General features: G+C 40.0%; 1 protein-coding gene across 3 annotated transcripts; it reads left to right on the plus strand.

Annotated features, from left to right (window-relative positions):
* The first annotated feature begins 64 nt into the window (after window positions 1–64).
* LOC113067676 (cAMP-dependent protein kinase catalytic subunit alpha) lies at window positions 65–18,912 on the plus strand. Of its 3 annotated transcripts, none has more exons than XM_026240069.1 (10): window positions 65–1,019; window positions 11,136–11,197; window positions 11,601–11,729; window positions 11,797–11,895; window positions 12,752–12,834; window positions 13,684–13,810; window positions 13,964–14,059; window positions 14,140–14,262; window positions 15,455–15,619; window positions 15,762–18,912. In XM_026240069.1, the coding sequence occupies exons 1-10, from the start codon at window positions 971–973 to the stop codon at window positions 15,885–15,887; spliced, it is 1,059 nt and encodes a 352-aa protein (XP_026095854.1). In that variant the 5' UTR covers window positions 65–970; the 3' UTR covers window positions 15,888–18,912. The 3 variants fall into 3 exon arrangements, with proteins under 3 accessions (XP_026095854.1, XP_026095855.1, XP_026095853.1); XM_026240070.1 differs by lacking the exon at window positions 65–1,019 and adding an exon at window positions 6,449–7,051; XM_026240068.1 differs by lacking the exon at window positions 65–1,019 and adding an exon at window positions 8,874–9,230.
* The last annotated feature ends 43 nt before the right edge of the window (window positions 18,913–18,955 follow it).

Genomic DNA, 18,955 nt, shown 5'->3' on the forward strand with positions numbered 1-18,955 from the left:
TCTAAAAATAGACCGTCTTGACGTCACACAGCCTATCACGGATTAGTCCAGCGGGAGGGGTCCGCGCGGCCATTTCGCTAAGAAACACACCGCGGAGGATCACCAAAGGATTATGAATGAAACCGATTCTGTATTGAGAAAGCAAAACACCGCGCCCGTTTACACAGACTGAACGCGAACAGAAAACTCTTAATGAAATGAACATAGATGACGTTATTTGTCAGTTTGCGGGGGTGGGATTAAAATCCTGCAGTTTGACAGCGTTTGGCCTATCGTCGCTCTCCCTTCGTTGGATTGCTGAGGTCTTGTCCAATCAGCTGCGCGCTCTGCTAGCGCGTCACAAGCGTAACGGCCAATGGACACCGCGTAGCTCTCGCCGAAGCAGGAGTTCCCTGTAGCTGTGGATTGAGGATTAATGGAAGGGCTCTGACTGTCGAATTATGCGAGCTACATAGTGCACACGACCGGATCGCTTCATCAACACAAACAAGCAAACGACCAGGCTATCGAAAAGGTGCAGCGAAGTCGGCGTGCTGCGACTGGACCCGCGCGCGGACGGTTGAAAACAAGTGCTCGTGGCGCTCGAGAGGAAAGTCGAGGGCCTCGCTCAGGGTTAGCAGAGCGAGGAAGAGGAGCGAGAGAAGGAGAAGAAGACGGGCTCTTGGTGTTATTTCAGCGGACCCGACCCAGGAGAGCTGAGAGACGTTACCGAAACCGAAGCTCTGCAACCAGACAGCTACTGTTAGCTAGCAGCTAGCGCTCGCTAGCTAGCTAACCAACTAACCAGCTTCTATCAACCTCCAGAATTCATTTGATCTGACAGCGTAACGTTACTGTGATCCAGCGAGTTATGATCGGACATAGCTAGTGCAACGGACGCAGACATCGTATGATCAGTAAGGAGACGGAGTCTGAAGACAGTTGGCGTCAAAAAAAGTCGATTTAGATCTGTTGTACCTGGCCTGCAATCATGGGCAACGCGCCCACCGCCAAGAACAAGGGCAACGAGATGGAGAGCGGTGAGTGCTCGTGTGTTTACTTCTCTCCGGCTGGGCTTCGATGTACAGTGAAGCAGCTCCTCATCCAGTCATTTCCACTGAATGAATGACCTGCATGGTCTGAAGTCATAGTTAAATGTATAAAGGTTAAAAGGTATAACGTTAGTTCACCCCAAAAATGGCAAAACCGCTATTTATTTACTCGTACCCATGTCCTTGTTAACCTGTTTCACTTTCTTCTGTGGAGCTCAAAGGAAGATGACAGTGTCACATTTATTAACTTTCAGAATATTTACAGATATAGTGACTGAGGCTGTCTCCTCATAACGTCTTTCTGTGCTCCACTGGAGGAAAATCCTAAGATGTTGTTAACAATGCGATGTGTAATTGTGTATATATTAATTTTCCTTTAAATATCTCTGGATCCTATATGATCTTCTAATAAAGGCCTGCCCTGTTAAATCACTTTCACTGACTGCTATGAGATGTTAGTTGACAGATTTATACATCATCTTTAAGCTGAATAAGATTTCATATAGGAGAATATTGGCTGAGATACAACTACCTGAGAATCTGGAATTAGAGGTTGCAATAAATGTGAAAATATTGAGAAAATGGCCTTTAAAGATGTCCAAAGAAGTTCTTGGGTATGCATATTAAGGATCAAAATTTAAGTTTTGCTATATTTACTGCAACTAGTAATAACCAGTTAATGACCTCTTAAAAAACATCAATACCTCCTAGATTTAGAAGATATTATTGCTTTTCTAAAAATTCACTCAGTTAAGCGTGCTTGATGCAACGGTGCAAAAATATGAAAATTGGTTTGTGTTTTCTGCATGAGAAATGGCTTGTGAGTGGGTCTAGGGAAGCATTTTCAAGGATTCTAGTGTGTAAACATGAGATTGTCAGGAAGTTTTGGTGAATCTCTCCAGCCTCTTGCAATAATTTTGCATTCATTCTGTGTCTGTTAATGCAGGAAAACAAATTTAGACGTAGGCCTCAAGTCATCAAAATCTGTATGCATTTCCTTTCTTAATGAATGTTGAATTATGTCAGAGCTGCTCCATACAGAGAATGGACACCTAGGGCTGTTAATCTCCACCGTTATCAAAAAGCACTATGGATCTAGTCCATAAGTCTTGGAGGATTCTTTATTTACTGATAATCTTCAGCTCTATTGCAGATCTCAGATCTCATTTGTTGTTGCACAGGGGCATATATTCGTGTATGCCACATGAAGACATTGTGCTAGGTTCAACATCAGTTATGCTGACTGCCTTTGGTTTTTCATGTCACATTATAGTGCCAAGCTAGAATATTTTCGCCACGCAGGAACTGGGTGCGATTTTTAGTACCGGACTGCCTTTTTTTCGAGAACCAAATTAGGTCCTACTCCGGATCTGGGTCTAACCAGCACAACTGGTACTACCGTGACGTAAGTAGTAGGGGTGTGACGAGACGCTTGTCCCTCGAGACGAGATGAGACACGACACGAGACTGGGTTCACGAGAAGGAGACACGAGAGATGAAATTTTTAGACTTTAAAAAAAAAAAGAAATCCTCAATGATGAAATGTATAGAGAAAAACAAAATGCTAAAAATTTAGGTGCATTTTGAAGTCAACGTCATGAAATTAAACCTCTATTTGAATTAATTCTTTGCAGTAATAAACATTATGTAAACACTGCAGAAGGTTTTTTTTGTAATTGTAATTGCACAAAAATTTAAATAGTATAAATAAAAATAAGCAACACATATCCCTTTAAAGTGGAAGTGAAGCATTCGGTCATGTTTCTTATTCGGTAAACTGATTTCCACTTTAATAAAAAAGTATATATAATAAACATGATTAATGTATCCATTTAAAATAATAAAGCAGTGGTTCCCAAACTGAGGGGCGCAGCAAAGCTGAAGGATTTTTTTTCTGTTTTGATTTGTTCTTTATTGCTTTTTTTATTCAGTTTTATTTTTTCTAAACTTATTTTTTATAGTTCAATTAAATTTGATCAATTATAGTTCTAAAGCAGTGCGAAAGGCCCTTTAGTGTAAAGAACACCTTAGAACCTCTTTCCACTTCCACGAAGTGTAAAGGTTCAATGGAACCAATGGAACATTCTTCATGGAGCCATAGATGCCAACAAAGAACTTTTCATTTTAATACTGGATCCCTTAGTCTTTGCAAGTCCATATGTTATTCTTTTTTTGTTTTTGTATTAAAAAAAAAAAAAAAATCTGTATTTAATATATATTTCACTTACCGCCAAATTTTATCCAACAAAACGGTACATATTAAAGGCTATGAAAATAAATAAAGTGATTGTAACCATGTAAGCCTTTATACTATGTGTTTCAAAGTACATTTTATTCTAACATTATAACATTGCAATCTAAAAAAAATAATAAGGCTTTTAAAACAGAAGGTAAGTTCACTAAACTAAAAATAAAAAAATGTGTTAGGATAATTTGATTATCAGTCCATTTGTCCATTACCACATTACAGTCACTTTACAGTCAGTGCGATCATAAAAATAGACTTACTTGTAAGTTTAAAATTCTACATGTCACATTTATTGTCCAACTACAAATATTTCAGCGCATGTGCGAGGCGGCGCTCATTCACTGAAGTCTGTGAAGTTTAGCAGAGAATCCCAAAGCAGAAGGCTCATGCTAAATATTTCCATGGCTTTCTAACATTTACAGATGGTACGCAAAACGATATGTCTTACCAGTTTTTAAAGCCCTTAATATGAAGCTTGTCACATTATTATTAAACTACTGTATATTGATATAAACAGTATTGCCTCATTTCGAATAGCTTATAAAGAAAATATTGATATATAGTGTAAAATCGATATACCACCCAGCCCTTCTGGCTATCTCCTGTCACTATTATTGTTAGAGAACAATAGCTGTAAGATTTAGAACTGTAGCTCTCAAACTAAGTGTTTGCTAATTTGGCAGTTGAAACAATGAACTGCTGTTAAACTATAATAAAGTCACAGGCAGTCTTCATAGGTGCAGTTCTCTTCTTAGATATCAGTTTATTCTGTCCCTCAATAAATCGAATTTATCTCTAAGCTAATTAGCCTGGTGTCCTCGCCCATTTGAGCCTCTATAGCACAACGATTACATATCATAAATGGAAGCATGTTCCAGGAACAGCTGAAAAGAGGAGCCACAGTGGGTTTCATGAGAAAGGAATCTCTGACCCCAAAGGTCAAACCAGCAATAACTGTATTTATGAGGGGGATGTGAGTGAAGAGGACCCGAAACATAAACACAGGCCTGCCATGAGTCTTCAGAGAGCACTTGGGAACCGATGTGAACATTGGGAGGAGGAGGTGCAGGCTGGTAAAGTCATGGAGGCGGAGTCATATGATGCAGCCTGTGTGATCCAGCCAGCCTGGAGTGTTGATGCTGAGCAGTCTCTTGAACATCATGTGATGACCACTGTTATGAACAAGACCACTTTGTGTGTGGCCTCCTGTCTGCATCTTCAGGCGATGCAATCTCTTTGCTTTCTCTCTTTTCCTGTTGCAAAAGTTTGCTTTGCTTCTGGTTTCTTGAAGTTTTGAATCTCAGCATCCGATGACTAGGATAGTCCTTCATTTTATAAACAATTTTTGCCTGCAAGGGATGGGTGGCGTTAAAAAAAAAAAAAAAATTGTACAAAGTGCGGCAGCAGAAAAGTTTCACTTGGTAGTGACTTTACTGTAATGCCGTTTACCACGGTACTGACACAGTACTGTCCTCATATGAAGACGATTGGATGGCATGAAGTAAATAGAACATACAGCGTTAAGCAAGGTAGAACTTACTTAGAAGTGCTTGTTAGACACAACAGAGTTTAGTTGTTTTGCAGCCTCGATATAAAATTCTTCTGATGTCATAGGTATTCAGTGGGATCAAACGTTCTTCGTTCAGTCATAATTTATTTAGAATTTTGTTTTATGATACTAGTTTTTCTCTGTTGTTTTGTCCAAAATATTACTTAAAAACTAAGCTCAGAATTGATACCAGAAAGTATTGTGATGCATTCAGAAAGTTGCGGAATCAATCCACGAATCGATGTATCGTCCCATCCATATAAAAATATGACATGGCTATATATCATAGAACCCCACACCCCTATTAAATAAAAATCTGGATGAAAGTTTCCATAAAACCACCCCAGCCAAAGCAGTTGAAGTGTTGGAAAGTATTAGTGCATAGCAGAATGTGAAACAATTATGAATAGGAATCTTATTTAAGGAGCTTAATTGGAGTGGTGTCATTTAGTGGGATATAATTTACTTGATTGAAAACTTTAAAATAACAGTTTGTTTTTATGAAATCATATTAATTGAGGGACTACTTTTGAAAATGCATTACCATGGTAATGAGATGCCGAAAGCATTGCTGAGGTCATCACCACATTTTTATTTTTATTTTATTTTTTTATTTTTTTGCAATATTTGCAAGGGGAGGTCTACATTCTCTCCCACGGGACATTACCAGATTTCTTGAAACTCAGGATTAAATTCCCGAATAAAACATAGTAGCAATCGGTAGCTCTGGTGTATTTGAATGGAATTGAATCAAGAGATTTATTTTGTGTTATTCGTTTGATTTGGGTCTTGTTTTAAAATTTTAATTTTGTTTTATTTACATTCACATTCTATTCAAATTGTAAATTATCAGACACTTTTATCCAAAGCATCAAAAGAGGACAATAGAAGCAATCAAAACCAACAAAAGAGCAATAATATGCAAGTGCTATATTGGTTTATTATTATAGTTATATTTAAATTTCACAAAGAAATGTACAGCATTCTGTCCAAGCAAAAATAAAATGACACATTAATAATGTGTCTTAAATATTATATTGTAAAAAAAAAAAAAAAAACACTAATCTTGTGAAATCTAAACACCGAATCGCAAGTTGAGTGAATCTTTACATCCCTAGTCACAACCCTAATTTGTTATGCATATTTTAATGGACTGCTAAAAAGCTAAACGGTGATTCATCATCCTGATGAAAAACTATAATGGGGGGGGGGGGGCAAACTGGTTTAAAAATGACAATGTATTTTTTGTTGTCTTTATCTTTTCAGTGAATTATTCAAATTCTTACACAGCTTAAACATAAATGATGTTGGAAAAAAGTTCAAAGTGCATGTTATTTTTCATCTGCAAAGTATACAGGTTCTCTGCAATAAATGTGATGCACAGTTTGTTCCTAAGTCAAAAACCTTTCAAGGCCCCTCTTGAGCCCAGCTTGCATAAGGCGTAGTTGGTGTCGGTGAAACAGATATGTGTGAAATGGATCTCAGTGGCATGCTGCTGCTAGAATCTATGTGTGAAGAGTGGATTTCTATTTGCATGTGACTGCATGTCATTTGAATATGCTCGATACATTCAGTTGCAAAAAAAATTTGCGGTGGGTTTTAGCGCACCCTCCTCTGGTCGGAATGAGGGGCTTTATTCATGCTATGCTTCACATCCATATCTGCTCTATCGCCGGTGGATCGCCCTGATCCCCAGAGACAGGTGCTGGATGGTATCCGGGGCCACGCGCTGGGGAGGAACATATTTTATCATGTGCACGAACAAGAGAGGACGACGTGGCAGATAATGCTGTGGATCAGATCAAGATACAACAGTAAGGGTTGACCTCAAGGCGGGCAGTGGTGGAAACAGCAGTCCCTGACTGTTCAAGGAAGCCCACGGGAGGAAACGGGGTGTGTGTAAGCCCGGCACAGGAAGGCAAGGAAACGGAGAAGGTTCAGCCCCGCCTGCCCTGAGTTCCGAATCTTCAGAGAGGTCAAAATAGAACAGTCTCGTGCAAGAAGTTACCTTAACTCCTGTTTTCGTAAAAAGAGTTTGGAAACGCAACCGTTCAAAGTTGGAAACCTCTACGCCACGCTTATTTTCACGGCTCTCTAGCATGTCAGCGCTGCAAAGATTGGCAGAAAGGCTGTTCCAGCGGGCCAGTCCCTGTCTCGGAGACTCTAGCGGTGGGAAGGGCGGCCACTACCAGTCCCAGGATGAGTCCGAGGCCTCTTGCTGGAGTGAGTGAGTGACCGACCTGAGGCATTATGTGGGTTAAGGCTGCTGGCACAGTGAGTGTTTGGACATAACTGTTGAAGGTGGAGCTTAGCAAAGGGGGTGGAGAAACCTGCATGTCTAAAGGTTTTACCTCTCCATCTGATATATAGGGAAGTGTTGGCCTGACTCCAAAATGAGTGTGTGCGATCAACCAATTATCCTTTTGAATACCTCACCTTTGATTATGGATAATATATCCACCAGGCTAGATAAGTCTTGTCAAGTCAGTCTTGTCAAGTGAGTGTTTAGTTTAGAATTCTGCTTTAATTTCCATTAAATGTCATTGTTTTGATTATCTTGCTCTCTGAATGTTAATATTACTCATTGGCTGAACACAATTTATAGATGTTTTTCCTAATGGGATCAAAAAGAGATTTGGATTTAATAGAAACTGTTGTAAGTATATGGGTGATATGGCGATCTAGTTTAGATTAGCACCTCTTGTTGTGTTTTATGGATTGATGTGGGACTGCCGAGACACAGATCCTGGGTACAAAGCCCTTTTTATTCATCTTTTAATGTTTGTGCTGTTGCCTGGCGTTGGCTGCGTCATACAGGAGTTCCAGGGAAGCTGACTGTCTGTCTCCTGGGAAACCTGTCAGTGTGTCCCGCTTTTTTGGGGTCCCAGTGTTCTGCTGTTCCTGCCAGTCTCAATTATGAACTAATGCTAACGGCATTATCCGTTCATGCAGCGCTTATTCACGCTTTGAGATGACTAGGGTCAGACTCCAGACTCTTTGAATATTTGCCGATTGCTCTACAAGCATTTGATTTGTATTTTGACCGTGTTTTACAGGCGGTGTCTTCATCTTCATCTGTAAAATCAGTCCTCTTTTGTCAACTCTCCTGGATTTTTTCTTTAAAGTCTCGTCTTTAAAGTTCCCACCAGGCCACATGAACATTTGCTTAAAAACTGCACCTTTACCAACACTGTATCCATAAAGTCAGCCCGTGGAAGCTTGCCCAGTATCTGAGAGCTGAAGGAGATTATACCTAGACTAGAGCAGCACCTATAGTTCAAGAAATGAGGTCATGGAGGAGGGAGAGACTTACCAAAGGTGTCACTGTGTTCCTTGAGTCTCCACCTGGCCTGGGTGGCTGGGTCTGGGTCAGTCTTTAAATCCATCTGTCCCTGACTCTTCCTGTGTCTCTGCCTTACTCTCACTCCGTCACTGCATTTATTCCCTGAAAGAGGCTGAAATGCCAGGCCTGGGGCTGCACTGTGTGCAAATGGGTGCTGCTCTCAGATATGTTTGTGTGTTTTTGTGAACCAGTGGGGCTTTTGATGTCATTGCCCCACTAGCCGACCCCCTTTGGTGTGCGTCAGAGTGAGCAACAGCAGCTGAGGGCCACGCTGATTGATCTGACTAATCAATTGTTGACTCTGTCCACTAGAGGACATTTTCAGGGTTAGAGGGACCACTTTATGCAGTACCCTTTCCAACGACTTTTTCCAGGCACTTTACACCCTAATTTCTCCACTTTTAAAAACTGTTTACCATTTCTTTGCTGCTTTCAGGTTGCTACACCTATCTGTTTATTGTCCATGTTTCTCATTAGATATGACACTGCTGTTATAGGTTTGCCCCTCCTCTAAGCGACCAAGTCCCTATTTGGATCAATGCAGTGCGCATGTTTGTGTATGTGCTTGCGTTTTAGGCCTGTGTGTTCCACTTTAGGGTGAGTGGAATGGCACTGTGTACAGAATAAATATTGATACAAACGGAACATGAGGGGGATTGATTTACCAGGGTGATGTCTGCACAGTGGAGCCGCAGAAAGCGAAGGCTTTAGTTCGGCATTCGGCACCGAGGGAGAGCAGGAACATCAGCCTGAATCATTGGCCACACTTGGAGACAAAAGCAGCGTCGGAAGCACTCCTATAGCTCTTAGCAGAAGTGGATGTGAGGGTCAGACGTGTAGGGGTAGGGCTATGAGCCTGATGCTGTGAGGAAGAGGAGAAAGGAGGAACAGTCGCTGCAGGGCCCATGTGTGACCGAAAAAGCTCCAGGAGGCATGGTGGGAAGCGGGAATCTCGTTCTTCAGGAGAGTCTCGCTCTTCAGGAGGATCAGTGGAGGGAGGAGGAGGGGGAGGTAGTAGTGGTGGAGGAGGAGTGGAGGGTCCCACGCTCCTAGTGGACGGTAAGGGCACGGCTAACTTTGTGTGGGAATCGGTCGTTTCCCTCCAGTTGTCTTGACACCCGTTTGTTAGGGGAGTCAACACAAAGGCAAGGATCATTCATATCCTGAGCCATTTATGAAATTGCAGCAGGGTTATTTTTACGTAAGTCTCTTGTAATTCTTTGATCTTTCTTTTGGGTTGTTTGCACGGCGTAGCGGCTGATGCCTGACCTTTGTTTTGTATCTGTTTCGAACACGTGTTGTTGCAAGGTTTTATAGAGCCCCGTTGGATCAGCATTAGGTTTAGGTGAACTTTGGACACTGTCCTCTCCCCTGCCACTATCTCCTACTGTAGTTCCTCTACAGATTATCTAAACAAAGTAGGAATATGACCCTGGAGTGTGTGCAGTCCCATCAACCACTGGGTTTGTGAGAGAGACACTCCTGAATCTCTCTCAGAGATAATAAGGCAGGGGAATTGACAGGAAGTTGTGGGGTGAAGCTTTTGCTGTTTCTCTGGCTCTGCCCGGAGCCTGCGGATTGGAGATAATGGCAGTAGATTTGAGCATCACTAACCTCGCTCTACAGTGTCTGCCTCTTTCACCATGGAAAGAGATCGTTTAATGACCCTACTTTGGATTCAAAAGCATTGCACTTTGGAAATGCTTCATGTGGGTGTGTCCAGCAGTAGAGTCTTTAATGGCAGTAATCGCACTGCGTTTCTTTGTGTGTCTCCTCTGGGCGCAGCAGTTACAACAGTTGGATCTTCTCCGCTGCTGTGACAGCTTGCATTTCCCCAGAGGGAGCGCTGGTAGTGTGGAATGAGGAAGAGTCTGTAATCTGGACATTCCCACAGAATTAACAAAAAAGGGGGAAGAGTAGTACTTCATTGGTGTGCTGATTTCTGACTTGATTCTTTCTCGCCTTTCTGAAGCAGAAATTAAGATGCTTTGACTTTTCTCACATAATGTACATATGCACGCACACACACACACACATACACACACACACACGGAGTGAGAGCAATATGAAGTGAGAGAAAGTCAGTGGATATTGATTTGGGTCTGAGCTCTTGTTCTGTCATGGTGGGCTCAGGAAGTATTAGATAACATGAGCTCAGTCGATGTGGTTTTAACAACAGTGGAAATTAGAAACAGGCCTTACCCCGAACAGCCAGTGAGAGTGATTGCCACAGGCTCTGAACACACAACAAACATGATGAAAAACGGAAGTGGCCAGAACTGTGGGGAACACTGTTTTAAGTTTGTTTATTTGTGGTGTTTTGTGGTAGGGAACTTAAATCTATACAGTTTAACTCTGCCCTGGAATTTAAACCAATCTGGACAAAACCTTCCAGCATGTCTCTTCAAGACAACAACCTATTTTCACTTTTGCATTGTTTCCAACATAACGATGCTGAAAGTGTAGATATAAACAGTTAATACCTGAATTTGACCGGATTTTATAGAGAGGGATTGGATAGGAAGATGATTATTTGTTGGCATGGTCAATATCAAATTTAAATGCTTTGGAAGTTAAAGGGATGTTTTCAGGAGATTCACTTTGTGTACATACAGTGTGACGTGTGGAAAAGGTAGTATTTCTCAGTCTTCCCAGGCATGTCTTCAGCTCATACGCAGCACAGCTGATGAAACGTCATAAATTGCTGTCATAAATAAGGGTAGACTAGCAACTCTGGACTTTAATGTGTTGTAGGGGCTGTAAAAGGTTGATGTTGACTCCCATGCAGCCATGCCTGTATTTACATGTCCTACCTGTTTTCATTTAACAGATTCTAACCGCAATATCTCATTAGATTTTTTTTTCTTTTTTAGCACATTAGCATATCTTGAAGTGCAATATTGTTCTGTTGTGCACATAACTAAAAAATAACAAACACATTATTTCTGCCTTTTTTGTTTTCAGTTAAGGAGTTTCTTGCTAAAGCCAAAGAAGATTTCCTAAAGAAATGGGAGAACCCAGCACAGGTCAGTTAATACCATTTTCTACACTGTATACAATCATTGCCAACCAATGAGCATTTGCAATGAGTTGCATTGCGCCCCCTTCTGGACACAAGACGAACTCCCTGCTGTTTGTTTTTCTTTAACACCAGTCTCTGTTACTGTTCAGTTAGTAGGGAGCTTAAAATTACAATTTGATGTATAAAGAATATTATTTATTTGGTGTATTTCATCACACGTCTGAAAATCGTAAATAGCTTACACTATTGATCTTCTTGTTGGTGAACATTCAGTCATGTAAGTTTGACTGTGCTCCAGATAAACCATACAGGAACAGTCAAGTTTGTCTTTGAAAAAATAAAAACAACGTGCATTTACCAACAATTTTCATCTTCTGTTCCTTCTTATACTTTATTCTGTTCCTCAGAACACTGCAGCTCTGGACCATTTCGAGAGGTTGAAGACTCTAGGCACTGGCTCGTTTGGACGAGTCATGCTAGTCAAGCACAAAGAATCAGGCCAGCATTTTGCCATGAAGATCCTCGACAAACAGAAGGTGAGCCACTCTCAGAGGAATCAGCTGCGTGTCTGTGTGTTGGAGCTCATTTCCTCGTGTCTTTCAGGTGGTGAAGCTGAAACAGATAGAACACACGCTGAATGAGAAACGCATCCTGCAGGCCGTCAGCTTCCCGTTCCTTGTGCGATTGGAGCACTCGTTCAAGGTACAAGCTCTGTGTGTGTGTGTGTGTGTGTGTGTGTGTGTGTGTGTGTGTGTGTGTGTGTGTGTGTATACTTGCACATTTTGGACAAAGATGATACAGCAAAATAGTCTTTCAGCCTTTAGATGATTTTAGGGTCAGTAAGATGATTTTTTTTTAAAGATATTAATATATTTATTCAGCAAGAACATTTTAAATTGATCAAAAGTGACAGTAAAGACATAATGCAATTTTATTGGACTTTCCATTCATCAGAGTCGTCGTCGGCTTCTTTCGGCTTTATCCACAAAAGTGTTAAGCTGTTTTTAACATTGATAATAATAAGAAAGGTTTCTTGGGCAGCAAATCAGCATATTAGAATGATTTCTGAAGGATCATGTGACACTGAAGACTGGAGTAATGATGCTGAAATTGAAAGTGTGAAGTGAAGTGAAAGTGACATTCAGCCAAGTATGGTGACCCATACTCCGAATTCGTGCTCTGCATTTAACCCATCCAAAGTGCACACACACACAGCAGTGAACACACACACACCTGGATCAGTGGGCAGCCATTTATGCAGTTGGGGGTTCGATGCCTTGCTCAAGGGCACCTCAGTCGTGATTTTGCCGGCCCAAGACGTGAAGCCACAACCCTAGGTTTCGGCAGACTCTCTCACCACTAGGCCACGACGTCTCCCTTTACTACCTTTAAATACAGCTTTGCATCCCAGGAATAGATAACATTTTAAAATATATTTAATTAGAAAACAGCTATTGTAATAATAATGTTTCACGATACTGTTTTACTATATTTGTGATTAAACCTTCATGAATATCTCAGTGTTTTTTTGTTCATTATTTGTGTGTTCTGTTCTTAGGATAATACTAACCTGTATATGGTAATGGAGTATGTTCCTGGAGGAGAGATGTTCTCTCACTTACGTAGAATCGGACGATTTAGGTGAGTTTTTCATATCGCTCTTGCTGCATGAGCTTACGCCAACCAGGCTTATTATACTTGTGGAAATATGTGTTTCTTTATTGATTTTACATTTAGATGATTTGAACTTTCTTCTGAAATTACTCTTATGGGGCGTTCACACCAGACGCGACTTGCGCAAATTAAATTTGTTCCGCGTCATTCAATTCATTCATTCAAGTAATTTGTGCAAATTGCGTCATTCGCACTGCCTCATTCGGCAAATCGCGCTGCAGGATGTATATTCAGGTCTTTGCATATACTTAACGTAAATCACTCACGCTTAACACTTCATTCGCGTCTGGTGTGAATGCACCATTAGACTTTATTTTTTATATATAGCTATTTATTGTTTTTTTCTATTATTTTTAGTGTCATACTTCAAATTGTGCCTCATCATCTATATGATGACACACAATTTCGAAACGACCTCATACTCCAAATAACAACCAGATTTGAGACTTATTAGTCGAATCTAGAGTAGCGCTGCATTCGTGCTGACGGTGATTTCAGTCATTTTTGCAATAAAAATATTACGTAACTGTTGACTAACTTCCGTGAGCTGCAGTGCGATATTTAGACGGGGAGCACTGAGGCCAAATTGTCACTTGCCAAACATTTCCAATGTATTTATAATGTCTTTTTGAAGGCACTTTATAGCAACTCTACAAGATTCAAAACATTTGTTGCTGTCCGTACAACCTTCCTCACAAATGAAGAACCCGTTTCCTCTAAAACTATTCAGTCGTCTCATTCTTGTGTAATTACTGCGCATGCAGGTCCCGTGACCGCTGTACATTTACCTTGTGTGTCTGTCTCTGTCCGGTGCAGTGAGCCTCATGCCCGATTCTACGCCGCCCAGATAGTTCTGACCTTTGAATACCTTCACTCACTTGATCTTATCTACCGAGATCTGAAGCCTGAAAACCTGCTCATAGACCAGCAGGGCTACATACAGGTAAAACACGCAGGGTTTAAAACCAGACCACTTCATGAAATGATAGCAGCTCCAAGAATTTCTCACTACTACAAAGAGTATACCTGCTTTGTGTTTGGGTGTCTCTACAAGACAAATGAATGCATGCAATATTAATTCTTGCTGTTTTCTCAGGTAACAGATTTTGGCTTTGCTAAACGTGTAAAGGGCAGGACCTGGACACTGTGTGGCACACCCGAGTACCTGGCGCCAGAAATCATCCTCAGTAAAGTGAGTACTGAAGCTGCATTACTTGTCCTAACTGCAGTTTAAGCCATTTCAGCGTAACTCCTGCTCGCTCTGTCTTTTAGGGTTATAATAAAGCAGTGGACTGGTGGGCTCTGGGAGTGCTGATCTATGAAATGGCTGCTGGTTACCCTCCGTTCTTTGCCGATCAACCCATCCAGATCTACGAGAAGATTGTTTCTGGGAAGGTGAGCGCATTATTTGGTGCTGGATGTCCTATAGTGCAGTGGTGTCAGTGGTGCTGTTATTATCTAAACTGGGGTTGTTTCATTGCTTGAGATAAACTTAAAATATTAGATCGAAAACAACTTGCTTCTGGAACTGAAATAAAAATAAAGATAAAATAAAGATAAATAAAAATATAAAAAACTTAAGTAATGTAATATATTTTTACATTTGAGATGCACACACACACACACACACACACACACACACACACACACACACACACACACACACACACACATATATATATATATATATATATATATATATATATATATATATATATATATATATATATATATATATATATATATATATATATAAAAGCTGATTCAAAATATTAATACTACAAAATAATAAACAAAACATAAATACTGGAACAGGTCTCGTGTCTTTTAATGTTTTTATTTGTGGTTTTGGTAACACAGAGCAGGGTGAATATAGTTAACCGAAACAATTAAAACATAAATAAAATAAAATAGTTAAAACTTTAAACTAAGATGAGAAATGTTGCCTTGACAACTAAATTAAATCTGTACATTGAGAAACTAAACTATATTACCTGTAAATTAAAAAAAATATATAAAAAATACCTAAATATTATTTAAAAAGAACAAAACCAAATCAAAATCTCAAAGGCGCATAACAAAATGACTAAAAATTAAACTGAAAAACGTTATTCCAAAAGTTTAATCAAAACTGAGTATATAAATAATACTAAAAATGCTGTCCTGGAGTCAGACCTATGGGCTTGTATTTTTTCGTTGTGTGTGTGCGCATTAGATAACCAAGCATATTTTACATTTGCATTTATTCATTTTAATTTTTGTTTTATTGCATTATTTTAATATTATTTTGTATTATTTAGTTTTTAATGTTACTAGGCAATAGTTAACTCATAGATTTTTTACTGATATGAATTTTTGAAATAAAGTTACAATTTTAGCTGTAAGTCATTTAAAGGTTTTAGCTTGCTGTCTTCTGCTGCTGCTCTCATTGGTTTTGTGGATTGTATCCAACATCAGCCGTCTTCTACATGGTTTTACATTTAAATATTCAAGTCACAGCATTGTGTCAATTATGATTGGACTTTCTGGTGTATTGGAACATGACATATATTTGTATAGGTGACAGCGTGTCTCAATCTTTCTCTAGGTCCGCTTCCCCTCACATTTCAGCTCTGACCTGAAGGACCTGCTGAGGAACCTGCTGCAGGTAGATCTGACGAAGCGCTTCGGTAACCTCAAGAACGGCGTCAACGACATCAAGGGCCACAAGTGGTTTGCAACCACCGACTGGATCGCAGTCTACCAGAAGAAGGTACCTCAATCACACTGGGCTCTTATAACCTTCTCTCCACTTCCCCAGTCTTCAACTCATCCCCATTTGTAAACAGCTCATCATCAGTACATGTTATGGTCTCCATAATATTTAATCAGAATGTAATAACCCGTGTCTTCAGGTGGAAGCCCCCTTCATCCCTAAGTGCAAAGGCCCCGGGGACACCAGCAACTTTGACGACTACGAGGAAGAAGAAATCCGGGTCTCTTTCTCAGAGAAATGTGGAAAGGAGTTTGCTGAATTCTAGAAGCAGCAGCGGAGGAGAGGGATGGAGAGAGGTTAGATGTGGGGCAACCGAGAGAAGAAAACGTTTTCCAGGGTGGTGATGATGATGATGATGATGGACTGAGCCTTATCCGGTAACAACAACGTAGAGCCCTCACACACAGATGGAGGGAGAAGAAGAACAAAGTCCAGAGAGAGACGCCAGCAGTGTTGCCTTTTCAGATCCTTCGTCCCATGTTACTTGTCCATTTTCATGTTTTCCCTCTTGTTTGGTAGCCAGGGTCCATTGGGCAGAGATTCGGTCACTTCTCTGTGACTGGCTGGCATGGGGATAATTGTGACTTCTTTTTTTTGTTTGTTTTGTTTTTCCAGAGATATAGAGGTTACTTTCTGGTACTGAATATTGGCTTCTCCAGAGAATGTTTTGTTTTGTTTTAATTCGCAAAGGTGTCCTTGCTCTGTAGTTCTCCACCCCGTCACATCATGTTTACGTCATGTGCACTTATTGGCACCCAGTACCAAATCAAACCCACTTACACCGTTCAAGACTTCTGGCTTTTTGTTTGACATCTCACCCATTTCTCATTTGGATTTTAAGCATCACACCGCCATCCTTCAAATTTGTCATCGCATATTAATTGGCTACAGTGCTCTAAGATCAGGCAGAATCAGCCGCTTGGTGTAAAGATGGTTGATTTGCATCATCCATTTGTCATTCTCCAGATCATTTAGTGTATTTAAAGCCGGTATGTGCATGTATAAGCCAATAGAATGTGCTTTGGGTTGAAAGTGGCCACTGAAAATCCGTTACACTACTTTAAATTACACATTTGTAGCATGAAAGCATACTTGAAGCTCCAAATCCGTTATTTCACTCGTTTCGCAGATGGCTTTGATCCTAAGATATATTTCTATAAAGATAAACTGACAAAAAGCAGAACTGAAGGAATGCAATGAATTAACCGCAAACACAAACGCTTGTAATGCAGTTGGTTTGTTTTTAAAAAGAGGCTTTTAAAGGATAACGTTAAAGGAGAGCACTGTTTCTGTGGTCACACTGGGTTCCTGGTGGATGTTTTTTTGTTTGTATTATTATTATTATTATAATTTTCTTCCGTGTCGCCTGCTAGTGACCAAACCTTTTGTTTAATTGAACAGTCTGGTATTTGTCCTTACCCTTACCGATGATAAGAATAATCTTCTGGACATGAAAGTTGTTTGAAAATAAAGCCGATTTTCTGTAAGTTTTAACTTTCTAAGGCTTCACCAATCAATCTCCATTTTCTGCTTCAAATAAGCTTGTAGTTCATGTTGACGTCAGTCGTTTACGATATCGACCAATTTAGTGAATCTCCATTCGGTCTGTTGAAATATCGTCCGGCGAACTGATCAAAATTTGTGCGCTTTCTATCTTGCTCTGTAACTTTATTGGATGCAAGACAATCGAAATGCAAAAACCCGTATGATTTAAGTCGTTGTGGGTGTTTAGTTTCCAGCAGTGTGCAGTAATGCGTAGTGTGTTGCAGAGATTTTATTTCGTTACGCTTGAAAAGCTTCGCGTCAATGAATATTTAATTTGATTGTAAAGGTGCCAAACTGAACTGCTATCAGTTTGAGTAACAGAAAGGACATAATATATAAAAACACATTTTTGCTACTGCTAGTGGTGCAAAACTGACACGCTTCACCTTTAAAACTGAGATGCCCACCATCTCTCTTTGCTCAGTCCTTCAAGGGTCGGCTGTTCTTTAGGTGCGTTTTCAAAATCAGATTTTTGGTTTGTTATGATAAGCAATGTAACTTAATTTTGTTGAATGTGTGCGAACTACAGAATTGGTTCCAGGTTAAAATTGGTATTTCAGACATCTCTTTTAACAACAGAAGTATCTATCGTGTAGACTGAACGGCTTTGATGCCATTTAAATTGCAGTGTGAGCTCAAAATACTCTGCTTTTCCCTCGCAGGAAATGTGATGTCAATGTTTCTGCCAGATTTACAGACTTACAAAACACACCAGATTGGGTCAGTTTTTGATCATTCAGGTGCTGATATTGCTTTAGAAACATAGACGAGCAAAAGGGCAGGAGTTCATATTTCACAAAACTTCATGGTAGGTTTCGATTTCCTCTCTCATTCTTTCACCCTGCATGCCTAGCTTTTGCTGGGACATTTTCTTGCCCCATTTCTGGAGACTTTGTCGTGAAATGGTTGTACAAACAGGAGAAACAGCTCCATCTCTTGGTTTGAATAGCTGGAGAACAAAACGATCAGTGTTTAAAGAATGCGTCTGTATGTTTAGATTACCCAGAAGGCTCTTCTGCGCTGGTCTTGTGATGCTAGAAGCAACGTAAGACTATCCTCAACTGGTGTGATGAGTTTTAATGTACAGTTCGGCTTCACGTGAGCTCCTTTCCTCATCTCTGAGCTCGATCGTAACATGGAATGGTTCTGTTTAAAGCAGCACCGGTTTAAAACAGTGACTTTTGGGGGAAATTGTGGCTCAAATGCTTCTTTCATTGCACCTTTTTTTTTTTTTTTTTGGTCAGAGCATGAAAAAAAGTGACATTTTTGCCGTATTCATATGTTGTCCATCTATGTCTGGGTCCTGTCCCTTCCTTTCAGATACATGGGTGTCACACATCCTTCAGTCATGTGTGTGTGTGTGTGTGTGTGTGTGCACGCATCAGTCCATTATACAGTTTGCCTTTGTACACATCCAGTTTCCTACACACTTCTATTTGCTTTAAAAAAAAAATCATAAAAACTTTTGATTTACTTTTGCATATTTTCTAAGTGTATTTTCAACAACAGGAGTCTCTTTCCTCCCGCCATGGGTATGGGTGATGGTGTAGTTTATTGTACCTTTCTCGGGAAACAACACTGTATATTCTCTGCCTTTAACAGTCTTAATTATTTTACCTTCTGGAGAAGTTGACGGATACCCATAGGACACATCGACTATGTTTAAAAAAAAAAAATATTAAAATTACACAGAATAATATTTTGCAACATGTATCATTCCAATAAAGTTTTAATTGTTAAAATTACAAAAATGTGGTGACGTCTTAATTGTTTTGAATTCTGATTCAT

This window comes from Carassius auratus, linkage group LG28B (genome assembly GCF_003368295.1).
Source record: "Carassius auratus strain Wakin linkage group LG28B, ASM336829v1, whole genome shotgun sequence".
NCBI classification, from domain to species: domain Eukaryota; kingdom Metazoa; phylum Chordata; class Actinopteri; order Cypriniformes; family Cyprinidae; genus Carassius; species Carassius auratus.

Coding starts and splice junctions, on each gene's coding strand:
- LOC113067676 (XM_026240068.1), top strand. CDS start 9,077: ATGTGTGACCGAAAAAGCTCCAGGAGGCATGGTGGGAAGCGGGAATCT. Junction 11,198..11,600: donor AATGGGAGAACCCAGCACAG/GTCAGTTAATAC, acceptor TCTGTTCCTCAG/AACACTGCAGCTCTGGACCA. Junction 12,835..13,683: donor CGTAGAATCGGACGATTTAG/GTGAGTTTTTCA, acceptor TGTCCGGTGCAG/TGAGCCTCATGCCCGATTCT.